Genomic DNA, 15,761 nt, shown 5'->3' on the forward strand with positions numbered 1-15,761 from the left:
TCAGACACACAAGAGATATTTGTGCAGTTTCCAGCAACATGTGAGCGTGTGTTTTTGTCACCGAGGGAAAATGGAATTGGGGGGAGCGGTGCTGAAGAAAACAAAACAAGTTCTGTTTTTCCGATGAAGGACGGACGGAGCCCACTAACCTTGTCCTCCGCCTCTCATTACTGCTAACACACAGCTCCTCTCTGTCCGCTGGTGCTGTGGACACCACCCTCCTGCTTGTTTCAGCAGCACTATTGTCCACTGACTTGGTGCACATATCACAGTAAACTTGGGAGAGGGTATCTTTTGTGTCCGTTATTCATACTCACCTCCATCACTGTGTGTAACTGTGTGTGCAGGCACGTGCACGTAATCTTGCTGCCTGCAGGTCCTTTGGGAGTGTGTGAGAAACAGTGGTAATAATTACATTTCCGTTTTGTTCCCTCGTTGACTCACCCAGTTCTGCAGGAAAGCCTCATGTAACAAGCCCTCTGCTCTCCCTCTCTCTTCCATCCTCTCCTTCTTTATCACTGCTTTAACCTCTTCATTACATGTTTCTTCTTACCTCAATCTCGCTATTTATTACACCGATGCTGCCGTAGGAGTCAATGTGTTTTATATGTACATATCTGCAGTGTAGGTGTGTGTAGGTCAGATTGGTGCTCAGAGTGGATATAGATGTGGGTGGATGAGGGAAGCCAGATTTTACTTTTGAACCTCCTGGAGGTGTAGGTGCCTTTTACAGTAAGACAAAATGCACCTAAACACTGTTAACATCTTCTGGCAGACGCCACGAGCATTCTTACTGCTGCATTTGATATATTAATCTTACTGTAGATCAGTGGACAAATGTAAAGAGATATGAACAGTGCTGCAACACTGGACAAAATATCTACAGAAATCTCTCTGAAAGAGAGTATATCACAATGCACTGTATCCACAGCTTTCATCTTTGCCATCTGGTCAAAATCTTTAGTGGTGCATAACGTCATTTTCTGTGCACATTCGCTTTTTAGGTATATAAACCTACAGCATTACACTGCATGTTTGCAGTATGTCTGCAGGTGATCTCTTGGCAACATTCACGGAAGTGTAGGAAATCGTGAACAGAGCAGAACAATACCTCATAAACACACAATATTTTCATCCTGTGCAGCAGTGCTGTAGTTACATATGTTTCTCTCTACCTTCAAACCTCTGGTCTCTTTTCACACCTCTCACTCTCGCGTCTCCCTATATCGCCTCAGTTTCATTCTTTTAAGGCTATTTTAGGGTGCTCACTGTAGGCAGAGTCAAGTGTCAGATTTCAACTCTTACATGCAAAAAAAAAAAAAAACAGTCCAGTATAAAAGACCAGATGGAGTTAAAGCTAAAGTTGTTCTGATTATCAAGTCAGGGAGAGACAGAGGTGGTCAGTGGTGCAGTACGCCCTCCTTCCTACCTCCTCTTCCTCGAGCTGACCATGTTAATCAATCACTAAATTAGTGAAATGTTAAAGTATGTCCACCTTATTTAATTATTTTGTTCTCTAATTTGATCTTAGATTTCTTGATCAATACACCGTTTTCCTGCTCAGGCAGTTTGTCCATGCTTAACCACATCCATGTTTCCAGTAAGTTTCTAATTCAGTCAGCCAATCATTCAAACAAAAAATGATATCCTGCCTTTTACTGTTGGCTCTCTGAATGTATGGACTTGGCTGGAAGGCAGACTTTGGGTTGGATCAAGGTTCCGTCTGGGGTTTGGATGCAGCCTGCGGGATGCCAATTGATGATGACTGCCCGGTGATCTGAATGTCACTGACTTATTGCCACTGCTTCCACTCTGCAGGCTTTTCTTCCAGTCATTTCCATTTCTTTCTAGTGTCTGAGTCATCGTACAGAAAAGCCAACAGGTTCTTGCCAGGAGAAAATTTACTTAAAATCCTGCTATTACATTTTCCCAATGAATCAGAGTTAAGATGGAGCAGCTGACAGCACTTGTGTTGGTACCAGTGCCAGCAGTTTTCAACTGCAGGGAGCTGGGACAGCAGTGTCTCCTGTCTTAATGTTCTCTAGTGAGCTCCATGCCCATTTAACTGCAGACATAATCCATCAGAGCAGATCTGTAAATATTATAAAGATATTATCATTTAAAGGAAATCTGTAATCCATTTGATTTATGTCCCATTGCTCTTCATTTTCAGCCCTCATTATGCTTCCAATTCTGCTGGGATTGTCCCATCGCTCAGCTCACTCGTGGGTAGCACATACACACCGACATCCATGTGCCCTCCATGTATCATACTGACGTTTTTCTGGTCGCTCCACGTCGTTTATGCTGTCAGACCTGCTGTTCAACATGCCGTCTTTCACAGCAGTTTTTAAGTAGTGGTCTCCCAAAGAACACAGTGTTACGCTGATGGGCGGAGAGCAAATCGGGTTAAGTTTTATAGACTGTGTTTGCACAGGGAGGTGAAGAACAAACACGGCTGGCCTCATTTTTGAGGTAGGGTCACTCGGGTGTTAGCTGAGGACAAGGCTTTGTGTGTGCGTGTGTGTGTTTTCACAACTCTTGTAAACTTTTAAAACTTCACTAACCTAAAAAACATGGGCACATTTTTCTGTAACATGTTGACTGTTTCATACCTTAAATGCACAAATGATTAACAGAACCCAACACAAGTGTGATGTGATGCGATGTCGTAAATGTATATAATGAATATGTGTGGCTGCTCTTATGCCTCCACTTTGGCATGAACCATCTCTTCTGGTTTGTCTGCATCATATTTAGACTCACACACACGCAGGCTATCTCTTTTCAGTGTTTCTGTGAACTTTGTTGCTCTCCGATTTCTGCGCCCGTCTCCCAGAAGCCATGTCATTGGTATTCCCAGTCTGTCGTCACTGCCCTGCCTCGGCTCCCTCTTCTCAGCATGTTGCACACTGTCTTCATGCTATTTTAACATATGCCTCTCCCTTTCGTCTTGCTTGACCTTTCTGTCTTCTTTTTTTTCCCCCTTTGTCTTCTCATTCTGTTTCAGACAGAAGTGCATCTTTATCATCTGCTGATCTTTTTTGCAAACTGTTTAATTTTACCCCGTCTGTTTTTTTTTCTGCAAGTCAACAAGAGAGACCTAGACTGAATCTTAAGCCCAGCTGGGCTATTTGTGCAAGTGCAACACTCAAATACTCAGCAAAAGTCATCTCAGTCTGCAGCATAATGAGCCTTCTAAATGGTGTGCAGCATTTCAGCTATTTGCAACAGCATGACCAGGGAATCAACAGATAAGAGCATCATGTATCCGACAGAGATGCAGAAGCTTTCATTTTACACGATTCTCAGTAACAAAAAGAGTCCAACTTTATGTAGTTTGCAGTAGCTGAAGTAGAAACTATTCACTCGGGGCAGATTTCACGAGGCAGTCAGAGTTGCTGAGTGAAATTTTATCTGCTTATTAGCCGTCAGCAGGTCCAGAAAGCAGTAAAGCTTGGCTGCATCTGAAATGTGATTGTACGAAGCCGTAACACATGTAACGTTTGGTGGGTGTTCAACTTGGCTCAGATTTTCTACAGTCCTATCAGGTCAGCAGATGTTATTTTTCCAAGGTTTTGGTTAGTTTTAGTCGGAGTTGAACAAGATGTTTTTTGTAGAAACTGCACCACATTTCAGCTGTGTTTAAATGCAAGCCAAGATAGTTGTGAGGACTTGTATCCAAGCAACTATGTTCCGGGTCCTGCACACACCCCTGCTTCATTTGTCCTTTTGTTTGTTTGTTTGTGTGTGTGTGTGTGTGTGTGTGTGTGTGTGTGTGTGTATTTGCATGTCTTTCTGAACTTGCTTACACAAACACATGTAATCATTATGCACTGTGTACTTGAAGATTTATCACATTTTGCTGATGCACAGTAAAAATCCAGGTTATTCATTCAACAAAGATAATTTGACCTTTATCCAGGAATTGTCCGCACCACAGATAACTTGGACTATGAGCTTGTCTCACCACTACAGCTGAAAGTAGTTCGGACCTCTCACACACTCTAGTTTGGTTTAGGCCATACAGTTACATGGAAAGAAAAAGCTCTGTGCCTGCCTGTATATTTTTCAGTCTGGAGTGCCCCCTACTGGTAATGACCTGGTAATGAATATGAACAAAGTCCCTTTGCAGGACTGTTTGGGTGCTGTGCCTTTGCATACATACAGCCACAGCATATAAAATATTCAAAACATGACCTTTGCAACCCCAATCCCAAAAGTTGGGATGCTGTGTAAAATGCAGATGTCAATTCTTCAATTCACAGACATGTGACATGGAACATATTTTGTACACAACAAATTCTGTGAAGATCATCTCTGCGTTTGGGGTTCTAGCTGTCTATCCACTTTTCAGTCACCCCATGTGCATCCAGTCAGTCTGTTGAGAGGTGACAAACAAATAATTCTTCAGATAAACGACCTAGTAGATGAGCAGCCAACTGGTTTTTCAGGGATACAGCAAACATCAGCCTTTATCCTGCGCTTATTACTTTGACAGCCGCTACTCCAGTGAATGCACAGAGGACCATCTGCTATTTCACCAACAACATAAAGCAGACAAAAACATGGAAACCCTTATTGAGCTCACATGTTTAATTTGTTCCAATTCCCTTTCCACCAAAAGAGAATTTTGGTGAAATGGAAAGAGATGGGAATGAGGGAGAGGCAGGAGGTTCAGTTCTTATCCCGACATCTAAGAAAGCAGCAAAGAACATTTTCTCTGTGTTTCCCTTCTCTGCTGTAGAGTGCATCTGTAGTAGAAGGCACTCAAGTGCAGTAAACAGTCGGCCTTCTGCGGCGCCTGTGGACGGGCTTTGCGCATTTTCATTGGATTTCTGTGAAAGCAGAGGGTTGCCAGCTCAGGATCGCTCAATACCTTCCCACACCTCCAGTTGCTTCTTTGAGCTGGTATCTGTCTTTCCTCTTCTCAAGTATGCTCCCTCACTGTCTCTCTCCTTTCTCTGAGTGTGTGTGTGTGTGTGTGTGTGTGTGTGTGTGTGTGTGTGTGTGTGTGTGTGTGTGTGCACGCTACAACAGCTCGCTCCATCACTCATCAAACTTCACACCTCGCTAATGTCGCTGAACACCCAAATCCTGCAGCACAGGTGTTGGGAATAAAAGCAAACAGGGGCAAGGTACTTACTCTTGGCTTATCAAATAGCCATTTGTTTCTATTTGTTGGAACCACACAGAGACTAACATGAAGCCGCTTTAATGTCCAAAGTTTTACCAGTGGCTCAAATATTAAAGCAGCCTCATGATATAAATTCTCCTTGCCCGTTGCAGCAGTCGCTGTTTTAACTCCAAATGTTCTCCAGCTCAAATGGTGGGTTTAGCATACTGGCTCAGTGCCCTCCTCCCCAGGTCTAAAGTCAGGTAGCATCTTTGCGCTTCAGGCTGCCATTGTCGTGTGAGTGACAGGGCCACATGGAAAGATTTCTGGGGTCTCTGGAGCCGTACAAGGCAGTCAGTCACCCTATCCCTGTGGAGATAGCATTGTGTGCAGATAAATACAGCATGTGTGTGTTACTATGTGTATGTGTGTGTGTGTGTGTGTGTGTGTGTGCGCATGCGCGCGGGCGTGGACCATGTATTCCTTACGTTATGGGGACATAAATCTGTTTAGACAATCACATTGTGGGGACTTGCCTTCCTTATGGGGACCTTGCATTTTGTCCCCATAAATTATGCATGCCTGACTGTGTGTGTGTGTGTGTGTGTGTGTGTGTGTGTGTGTGTGTGTGCGCGCATGTGTGTGTGTACACAGTGGCTAAGGTCTGGCAGTGCTCCAATGCTCAGGGCTAATGGAGTGGTAATGTCCCTGGTGTGCCCTTGTTTACTGAACAGCTAAATACAGGAGGAGAAGAAGAGAGGCTTCGCCTATTTAAGCATGACACAGCCTGCAATTTCGAATCCCTGTTCTCATAACACTTCTGGATTTGCTCCCTGTAAACAGACCTCATAGGCTGTGACTTGATCTTGAACACCTGAATTTATGTTGCTTAAAAAAAAGCATCTGTTGTTTTTTTATTTGAGAAATCTCTGGAAATATGAATGAAGTCTTCATTGTAGATAGAAAACATTGTGTTCATTTAGCTACAGAAACTAGGTTTATTTGATAAACCCCTCAGGTATTAGGACAGTAGCGAGCAGCTGTGCAGAATCTGGAAGTACATATAGTCTATATACAGATGATGTATGTACTTCATCTATGCCTCTGCAGACAAAGTAATCATTTCTCTCTATTCTTTATCTCCCCATCAGTGGGTGAAGGAAGAAACCTGATCCCCATGGACCCTAACGGCCTGTCTGATCCATATGTCAAGCTCAAGCTTATACCAGACCCTAAAAATGAGACCAAGCAGAAGACCAAAACCATCCGCTCCAACCTCAACCCCAAATGGAACGAGACCTTTAATTTGTGAGTAAACGACTGTGCCTGCTGTCACTGCTTTTACAACTACTACTACTACTACTACGACCTCTTTAATGCTGAATGTAATTGCAACTGAATTCTGAACACATGTGTACCATCTGTGTGTTTCATAGCAAGCTGAAGCCCACAGACAAGGACCGTCGGCTGTCAGTGGAGGTGTGGGACTGGGACCGGACCACTAGGAATGACTTCATGGGGGCCCTCTCCTTTGGCGTATCAGAGCTCATGAAATCTCCAGTCATAGGATGGTAACTCTCACTTCCATGCTGTTATTGTATTGTTTGAAATCACAGTGTGGTGGTAGCAAGGTTTCCTGTTTGAGGCCCATTTTTTTCTTATTGTAAATAATTGTTTCATTGTTGCTCTTTCTCCACCAAACAGTTTAGTTTCACCTCCACGAGACCTTAATTTGAAGTACAATTATGTTAGTCATTACGTTTTTTAGCTGTCTAAATGTTCCTGCCAGGTAATTTACATTTATTTTGAATGCATCTCAGTCAATGAAAACTTTACTGAAAAAGTTTATTGAATTGTATAATAAAATAATTTAGACTGGCTGTGTGTTTACAGATGCCTTGAACTGTATCCAGGCCCAGTAGGCCAAGCGTTCAGTGGAGAATAGTAGAGCAGAAGAAGAGAAGCTAATTCATCTGCTGGTTTCTTTTCTCTGTGTCCATCCTCATTCCCCCGTCTTCCTCCCTCCATCTGTCCTCTCTCCTTGTCTGTCTCTCTCCTCCAGGTATAAGTTGTTGTGCCAGGAGGAGGGGGAGTACTACAATGTTCCCATCTCAGAGGAGGATGATGGGAACGAGGAGCTGAGGCAGAAATTTGAGGTGAGAGTCACGCTGAAATAATCAACACTGTCTGTTGCTCGACTTGAATTATTGACTCAAATGTCTCATCGGGAGTTGAAACGTAAAGACAAGTGTGTGCGTGACCAGTTTTTTGGCTTTCTTTTAGATTCATGCAAATGCTTTTATCTTTTTTGTGCCTATCAAGGAGACTTTTCTTTAGGGAAATGTGAAATATGGGGTTGTCTTTACATTGATGTTGGTAAACCTGAGTCATTGTGGATGATGGTAATTCTATATTTGACACAGCGCTGACTAAGACCACCTGTCATACTCTTTCCTGTTAATCTCCTTTGAAAAAATCCAGATAGCCTTTTAATGAAATCACCATAAATGGGTGAGTATGAGTATGCACGTGGCTGGTCCAGCCAGTCGACGCCTAATAACAGAACGTTAATCAGAATTTGGATTTGACATCGAATTAAATTAAAGCTGAAGCTTTCAAAGACCTCTTCAGCTGGTGGTGAATTCACTTCTACGGTCAATGTGTGTGCTGTGTGTTCATTGCTGATTGGTGGCATTATGTTCGTACATCAGAGGGATTCCAGCACGACTGAACCAAGCAGCCCGCCGACATTTCGTGAGCCCTTTTGATACCACATCTTGTTTGTGTCATTAGTTAGTTCATACTCAGGCTAATTGCCTGGAGCAGGTGTTTCGAACATGGTGAGACTGAAAACATGTAATTCAGTTTTTTAAAGCATCTTGTTGGGTTAAACGGTTTTGCCAGCTGGTATGTCAGTGCTTGTCTCTTTATCTCACAGCTACACTTGACCAGTTCGTAGTATTTCAAGCTGTCCAAGTAAAGATTGAATTCTGCAAAAACTACTGTCCTTGGATATACTGTGAAAAATTTTATCGCACTTTTCAGACTTTGTTATGATGATAAAAAAGTAGAGCACATCCTACGTATGATGTGATGAATTTAAGCTGCTATTTGAATTAGATCTCACTGCACTGTAGTGGATATTGCTCTATTCTAAACACATACGAGTGGCTCAGATCGTAGTTGTTTTAGTGATGCTTTTTGCATTTTTAGAGGATGAGTATAATCTTATTTTATAGTCACAGATCATGTGGCTGTGATATTTTTTCTTCTTAATTAGTTGCTGCCTAATAAGGATCCGACATCATTTACAGAAATTATTTTCCTCATCAAAAGGTGATGAAGTGTAATGATCGTGGTCATGATCATAGCACGTTTCCAATAATCACTTTAGAAGCGACTTTTATGAGCAGCGTTGGTGGCTCTGAAATCGTAATTAAATCGTTATCTTTCACCTCTTAAATGCCACCCAAACACATAAACACACACACACACACACACACACACACATTGCACAAGACCCTTTTCAGCAGAGGTCACTGTTGCCGGCTCTTTTCCTCTGTCCAGTCTGCTGCACTGGTGTGTCTGCCCCCCTGAGAGTGGAGCAGCTCTCTGTGGGGATTGTCTGGCTCTCAGTGGGGGCCCAGGTCCCTGCAAGATACTTTTACTATTATTTTCTCTGACATTTCTGTGACACATGGTGTTGTGGGCAAAATGGGACAGATTAGAAGGACAGGATGTTAAAAAGGTCACGTCTGGGACTGAATACCAATTTATAGACAGTTTGTAAAATCTGCAAACTCCAAAATTGTCATGTCAATTCTGAAAATGTATGAATTTATTAAAGACTTGTGTAGATTTATTTATGTATAAATTATAGTAGTTGTGGTTAAAAAAAAAAAAAAAAAAAAAAAAAGTGTGTACATTTTTCATTATTCCTATTATCCCCATATAGAATTTATAGGTTTACCTGCATGTTGACAAGCATTTCCACTGCCGTCAAACTTTTTTTCAGTGGCACAGAACATGCCCATAACCTGATGAGTTAGTTTATCAAGTTATGAGAGCTAGTAACTTTTTTTCATCTTAATAACACAGAATGAAAATGTAGTTAGTGATGACCTTCACACAGGATGTAAGATTTTTTTTGTTCTTAAGCAAATCAGAGTGTCGATTCAGGTCTAATATGAATCTGACCTCCAATTACTTGTCTCCATTTGGTCTTCATGGTAACAGCTCCTACAATACATTCGTTCACCATAAAGCGATGCATGGTGCATCACAAAGTTTTGGTGTTTTGTATTAGAGGGTTCAACAGCAGGTCATTCACCTGAAGCACAGTATTTTTTCATTTATAATGTTCTCTGATTCAGTCTGCAGCTAAAATACAGTATATACAGTAATTCACAGTGGAACTCACAAACAGTAACTGTCTCTTTAAACTAAAAAGCATTGCCACTGCCACCACTGTTTGGTAGATAACGGTAATGTTTTTTAGTCTCCAGGTGTCAAAATGTTTCATCCACTTGACTTTATTGTATCTTTTTCGGTCTCTAAGGACCCGAGAATGTGCCTCCTTTTTGCTCTTCATAAACCCCTCTGTGGTTCTCCCTTTTTTCCCGTAGCTTCCTGCTCCCTCCTGTGTGTTTGGTGAGACTTATACTGTACAAATGCTTCTTCATTCTGTGTCACATTGTCATATTTAATCCAAGAGTTTCTCTCTCCCTCTCTCCCCTTCTTGCCCCTGCTCTCAGGACTGCCAAATTAACTTTAATCTAAAGGTAGCTCCTCTCCTCTCCTCTCCTCTCCTCTCCTCTCCTCTCCTCTCCTCTCCTCTCCTCTCCTCTTTTCTCCTTCCTTCTCTTCTCTCCTTCTCTCCTCTCCTCTCGTCTTTGGTCTTGTCTTGTTGTGGTGACATGTTCCTTCATCTGTCCTCATGTCTGATCATTTGTATGTGGTTCCAAGCTACTGCAAATTGATCCAATTTACTAACAATTTGTTCTGGATCTGGGTTGGGTTTCATCAAAAGAAGTGTAAATAAATATCCAAAGTATTTTGCTCCAGTAAATCAATGTTGCATTTAGTCTCTGATCTTTTTGGGATTTCTGGGATGTTGAAAGAAATTGAAAACTGCAGCATTTCTACTTCCTGCATCCTACATGTGGAACATTGAGCCCCTGCTAAAAGGTCAATTGTGTGTCAAGTGAGAGTAAATCAGCTCTTCTCTGTCTTCACCGTTTCCTGTTAGTCAGAGTTAGTCAGAGGATTGTTAGTAAATCCTTATGCCGCTCACGGTTCATGGCTACACATGTGTCTGCATGTCTGTCTTTCTGTTCTGTTTGTCTTGTCTGTGGATCACTTTGCCCGTCTACATCTGTCCTGCTTCCATCTTTGTCACTGCAGGTGTAACCTGGAGGTATATGTTCATTATTTTCTCTTATTTCAGAACTTGCTTAAGCTTCACTGACCATATTTTCTACCTGTAAACATCTCATTGTAGCCATAGATCAGACTTCACATTTAGTCTAAAACTGGATTTGTGGACTAGAAATATTCTACATAGGGAAAATATCTGGCTTGACGGTGAGATACAAGACCCACTGTGACCACCAGATGTCAGCATTGAACTGATTTACAAGGCTAGACTTTCCAGAACAATGTGTGTCTGTGGGGCCATGTATTGCTCACATTGTTGGAATTCGCCTGCTTGCAGGGACAAAATGAAGGTCCCTACAGTGTAAATCATTACCTTTCAGGGTGAAGACTTGGGTTCAGGTTAGGAAAGCAGTGGTTATGGTTATGGTTCGGGTAACTCTCCAGGAAATGAATGTAAGTCTATGTAATGTCCCCAAAAGTGATGAAAACATAGTATGTGTGTGTGTGTGTGTGTGTGTGTGTGTGTGTGTGTGTGTGTGTGTGTGCGCACGTACTTGTGAGGTAGCAGTTTTGTTGTTGTTGTTTTTTTCCCACCCACAAATTATCACCTTGTTTCTTGCTCATACTTGAATTTAATTTGAATTGATTTCCATACCACCTTAAAATTGTGCTGTTTCTCACTCACATTTTTAAAGACTTAGTTTTTCTACTCTTTTTGAAATATGCTAGTACAGGTAGAGTTTTCACTTTGATCAGGGAAATGCAGTCCATGGCGGTCATTTCAGTTTCCACTCGGTTACGGTGCCTTTGAGTTTTGATTTTCTGTGTTCATTTTTTCTCTGTTTCTGGCTCAATCTTACAAAATCAAGTTTTAATAAGGGATGGATTGATCCTACTTTTTCTCTGTTGATGCAGAGTAATTGAGAACAGAAACACTGGTTTTTATGAATGTTGACTAAGAAACTGAATTTAATGTACAGTCTGCGGCTGTCTGATCCACCTCCTCATTTCTTGGATCACCCCTCTCTGCCTACTAAAGTGTCTTGGTTAAGTCAGCTGTTGTGGCTCATGCCAATACTCAAGTAAACTAAGTGCATCGACCCCTTTGGCTCCCTTCTCCTTGTGGTTTCAGGACCAAGCAGTTATGGATGACTCTGATCAGGTGCGTTGTGAGAGCAAGGAAGTAAGACTGCTCACTTGGCACAGCCAGGCCCTTTTCATTGGCTAAAACTTACAGGTGTGCTGTGATCTGGTTCGGTCTGCTCTGCTTTGCGTTTCTCTGCTGCCCTCCCAGATTAAGAGCAGACTATGGTAGATGCCATTAACCAAACTAAAGTTGCTCAGCATTGGTTGTCTCAAGTTAAATGTCTTAATTTATTCTGTGAAATAGTCTGAATAGAGGTTAAAATGGATGCTGATGTGATGAATCAAGGAATTTGTCATCTTATGTTGGTGTTGATCTTTTTTTTTTAACCTATTCGAGCATCATTGCATTTTGTCAGCAGATATTGAAAGAGTCCACCCACCTCAAGTTGGTCTTCATCAGAGGTTTCTTTCATACAGTATTTTGGCTAAAAGTTACAGATTTTTCTCACCATTTAGTGCAATTTTTAGACATTTGTTTATGCTAAAGTGACCTTCATTGACTTACCTTTTTGTGGAGGTGCAGTGCACTCAGTAGCAGCAGGGCTTCCCCATTGCTTGAATGGATTTAGATTTTAATTTTCTACAGCCAAGAAGTAGGAAGGAAATTTGATGATTTAATACCAATTTGTTGCAGTCCTTGTTAAAGTTAAACAATGTTCTGCTCCATGTAGCACCCATGTGGGTGTAGGTTACACCAGTGACATCAAGGTTCAGCATGAGTTTGGATCTGTGTTTGGCCTGGGCTGAGTGTGAATACTGGACTTGGCAACCTTGGTTGTGTCCTTGTACAGAGAGACAAAAAAAAATATGGACATTAAATTGTATTTGATTGTTGTTTAGCCTTCAGACTGTCATGATTTTTAAAGCATAATGCACTGAAGTTTTCTCGTTAGCACTTGGAGCATCTTGCCGTACTGGGAGATTACTGTGTTTCCTCAAATAAAAACTGGTAGTAAAATAAAAAAAGGGGTTCGAACAATGACCGGAGGCATGTTTGACACAAACAAATAAAGGCTGGCCCTCAAATACAAAATACAAACAGTAAAGGTGAATAAACTTCATGTGCATGCCAACTAAGCATAATATGTATTTCCATCGCTGTAATTTAGGAAATCCAACAACATATTCTTGCAATTGTCAACGCCTTCTTGTTTTGGATTGCTCATCTTAAGTATTATTGTCCAATTCCCATCACTTCAGGTGTATGTGTGGCAATGTCTATGCTAAACTGTATTTTGTAGAATCCCAAGTATCACAAGATGGCAGTAGCTATATTTCAAGTGCCATATGGAAACTGTGCAAGTCAATGAGTTGACCACGACACCTTCCTGCAAGTTTCACAACCAAAGACTTGTAGAGAATGTAAAAAAAATCAAGGGTGTCAGATACAGGAAGTGATGAGTTTGTATTGACAGCAGTAACATTAACATGGCCTGTTACCTTTTGCAGGTGAGGTAAATACAGGCCCCGGTCACTATTTGAGGAAATACAATAAGCATGACAAGGCATGAAGGACAGAAGAGACTTTTTTTGCATATTTGCAAAGACAGATGAACATGAGAAACACTTGTTTGGACCTTACGTGCATGCACATACCGAAGCCACAGTGTGGTATCCTCCTCTTCATTACTCAAGCAAGCCATGCAACTTTGCAAATCATCATCATATCACCAATTAAGATATATATATTTTTTAGACCTTAAGGTACAATTGGATCTGAGAGTTGATTTCAATGATGTAATGCTTAAAATAATTTTGAGCCTGTTTCCAATCATGTAGAATTTCTGAATCTATTTTCTGAGAGTTTTCTGTGATTTATTTGTCAGTAATGTGACAAAAGAAAGAAATGTCAGTGTCATTTGCCATAATTCAGTATACTTTATTAAACTGTATCTGTTTGTGTGGAGCCGTTTTTGTGTGCATCTGCTCCACAATGACACCACAGTCTCATTTCACTTCATTAACTCTGAATTCTGCATATCAATCAGTATTCAGGGCTGTGAGTGGGCAAATGAGCAGTCTGAGTGTGTGAGTAGATTTTTTGGGGGAGGGGGGAAAGATGAAATTCATGCATATGAAATATTTGTATGTATGATAATGACTGTAGTGGAAAACCTATAAAAAACAAAACCAAATAAACAAGCAAAGGAAATTGGATGTGCTGGTCTGGGATGGAGAGGAATCCATCACGAAGAAGCCTCGTCTAAGTTTACTGGCTCAGGATCTATTAAATACATTTTTTGCATCTAATGTGGTCCACATTTTAGCAATTGAGGATCTAGATATCCCGTCTGAACTACACAGTACAGCTTCATGTTGTTTGTGTTTGTGTTACTCAAAGTGCATTTGAAATTATTCATCTCTTACATACAACCCTTTGTGCCCTGAGTGCAGAAAGCCAAGCTAGGCCCAGGTAAGAAGGTGATCAGCGAGACGGACAACAGCAACTCCAGCCCGGTGCCCTCCAACAGCCTGGACCAAGTCAAGCTCAGTGATTTCTCCTTCCTCGCTGTCCTGGGGAAAGGCAGCTTCGGCAAGGTGAGGCAGCTGTGATCCACTTGAACATCGAGTTCTTGGTGTAACTGGCGACAGACAGGATGACATCTAAAAAGAGAAAGTACATACAAATCTGTTTCTCTCTGAAGGTCATGCTGGCAGAGATGAAGGCCAGCGAAGAGCTGTATGCAATAAAGATCTTGAAGAAGGACGTGGTGATCCAGGACGATGACGTCGAATGTACCATGGTGGAGAAGAGAGTCCTGGCCCAACAGGACAAGCCGCCCTTCCTCACACAGCTCCACTCCTGCTTCCAGACTGTGGTAGGTGAAATGCCGCTGGACACGCGTCTGGACAAGTCACTCCAGGTCAGGTCAGGTCAAATTAATTCACAAAGGGGCTTTTAGCTAAACAGCTTAGTCATAAAGTGTTGTTGAGAGCAGCAGAGGACGTGTATGACAAGTGCAGTTAAAAAAAAAATAAAAGAGAGGAGAAACAAACCCCAATTAGAGGGCTGAGGTTTGTTTCTGTGTGTATGAGTGAATACAGAAGCATGTGTCTGAACATGCATGCACGTGTGTATTGACGTCATGCCAAAACCAGACCACACAGCCTGAAAGCACAATACTGTATGAACGAAGTGACACACTCTCGTGGATGTTTGTATTTCCTGCACATACATAGACACACATGCACCTATTCATAGTAGTCTATTGTGCTGGCTTGTATAAGAAGCAGACCCAAATGCAGATGTGTGCACCCACTTGCATACAAACAAGTATACGCACGTGAAGTTTTAATGAATTCTGCCTTGTGGTCTGCATCGTGATTTGCAGTGTTTTCTCTTTCTTTTGCCTTGTTACGCTTTAGATCTAAGGCTTGCCAGCGTGTGTCTCGCACACACATACAGTCACACACACACGTGCACCAATTCATAGAGGTGTGTTGTGCTGGTTTATGTAAAATCCAGATGTGTACACCCACATGATACAAAGTATGCGCATAATGACAACTTTTCCTCTGCAGTGTTTTTTGTCTTTCAACTTTTCCCATGTTAAGCTTAAGACCGAAGACCTTCTAATGTGTTTCCCACACACACACACACACACACAAACACACACACACACAAAATCAATGTGTCTTACTTTCTTCCATGTGTGTTTTCTAAATCATTGAGAAGTATCTTTTACTGCTCTGCATCCACACCTACCCAGAAATTGAAATGGAACTTCTTAAATTCTGAGCCAAATCCTCTTCAGATTAAGTTCCCTCATTCATTTTAGAGCTTAAATGTCTTGGTGTAACAATACCAGCAATAGCAGCAATAACAGTGGCTGTGCTCTGCCTTAGTGGCCTTATACTCAAGTTGCTGTGGTGTGATATCCTGTCATGACACATGTAATTTGTCATTTTCACATGTAACACATCATTTTCTCCAGCTCCAGTGTCGCAATGTTTGTAATAGTTGTTTCACTGTAGTGTGGTGTGTTTTTTTTAATAGGACCATTAATTGAGTTTAGGATCAACCCTGGAAAGGCATTAACCTCTCTAGATTTTTTGAACACAGGCATAAATGAGATGGAAACATTTGGGGTGATTTCACATCAAATAAAGCTGAAAGGCAGAG

General features: G+C 41.6%; 1 protein-coding gene across 4 annotated transcripts in view; it reads left to right on the forward strand.

Annotated features, from left to right (window-relative positions):
* prkcaa (protein kinase C, alpha, a) overlaps positions 1-15,761 on the forward strand; it is a 137,428-nt gene that overhangs the window by 80,896 nt on the left and 40,771 nt on the right. For 2 of the 4 annotated variants that reach the window (XM_076728461.1, XM_076728462.1), the window contains exons 6-11: positions 6,268-6,424; positions 6,553-6,687; positions 7,179-7,272; positions 9,871-9,897; positions 14,033-14,176; positions 14,284-14,457. In XM_076728461.1, coding sequence (XP_076584576.1) covers positions 6,268-6,424; positions 6,553-6,687; positions 7,179-7,272; positions 9,871-9,897; positions 14,033-14,176; positions 14,284-14,457 — 731 coding nt within the window. The remainder of the gene's footprint in view (positions 1-6,267; positions 6,425-6,552; positions 6,688-7,178; positions 7,273-9,870; positions 9,898-14,032; positions 14,177-14,283; positions 14,458-15,761) is intronic. The other 2 variants (XM_076728463.1, XM_076728464.1) reach the window with 1 other exon arrangement.

This window comes from Chaetodon auriga, chromosome 4 (assembly GCF_051107435.1).
Source record: "Chaetodon auriga isolate fChaAug3 chromosome 4, fChaAug3.hap1, whole genome shotgun sequence".
NCBI classification, from domain to species: domain Eukaryota; kingdom Metazoa; phylum Chordata; class Actinopteri; order Chaetodontiformes; family Chaetodontidae; genus Chaetodon; species Chaetodon auriga.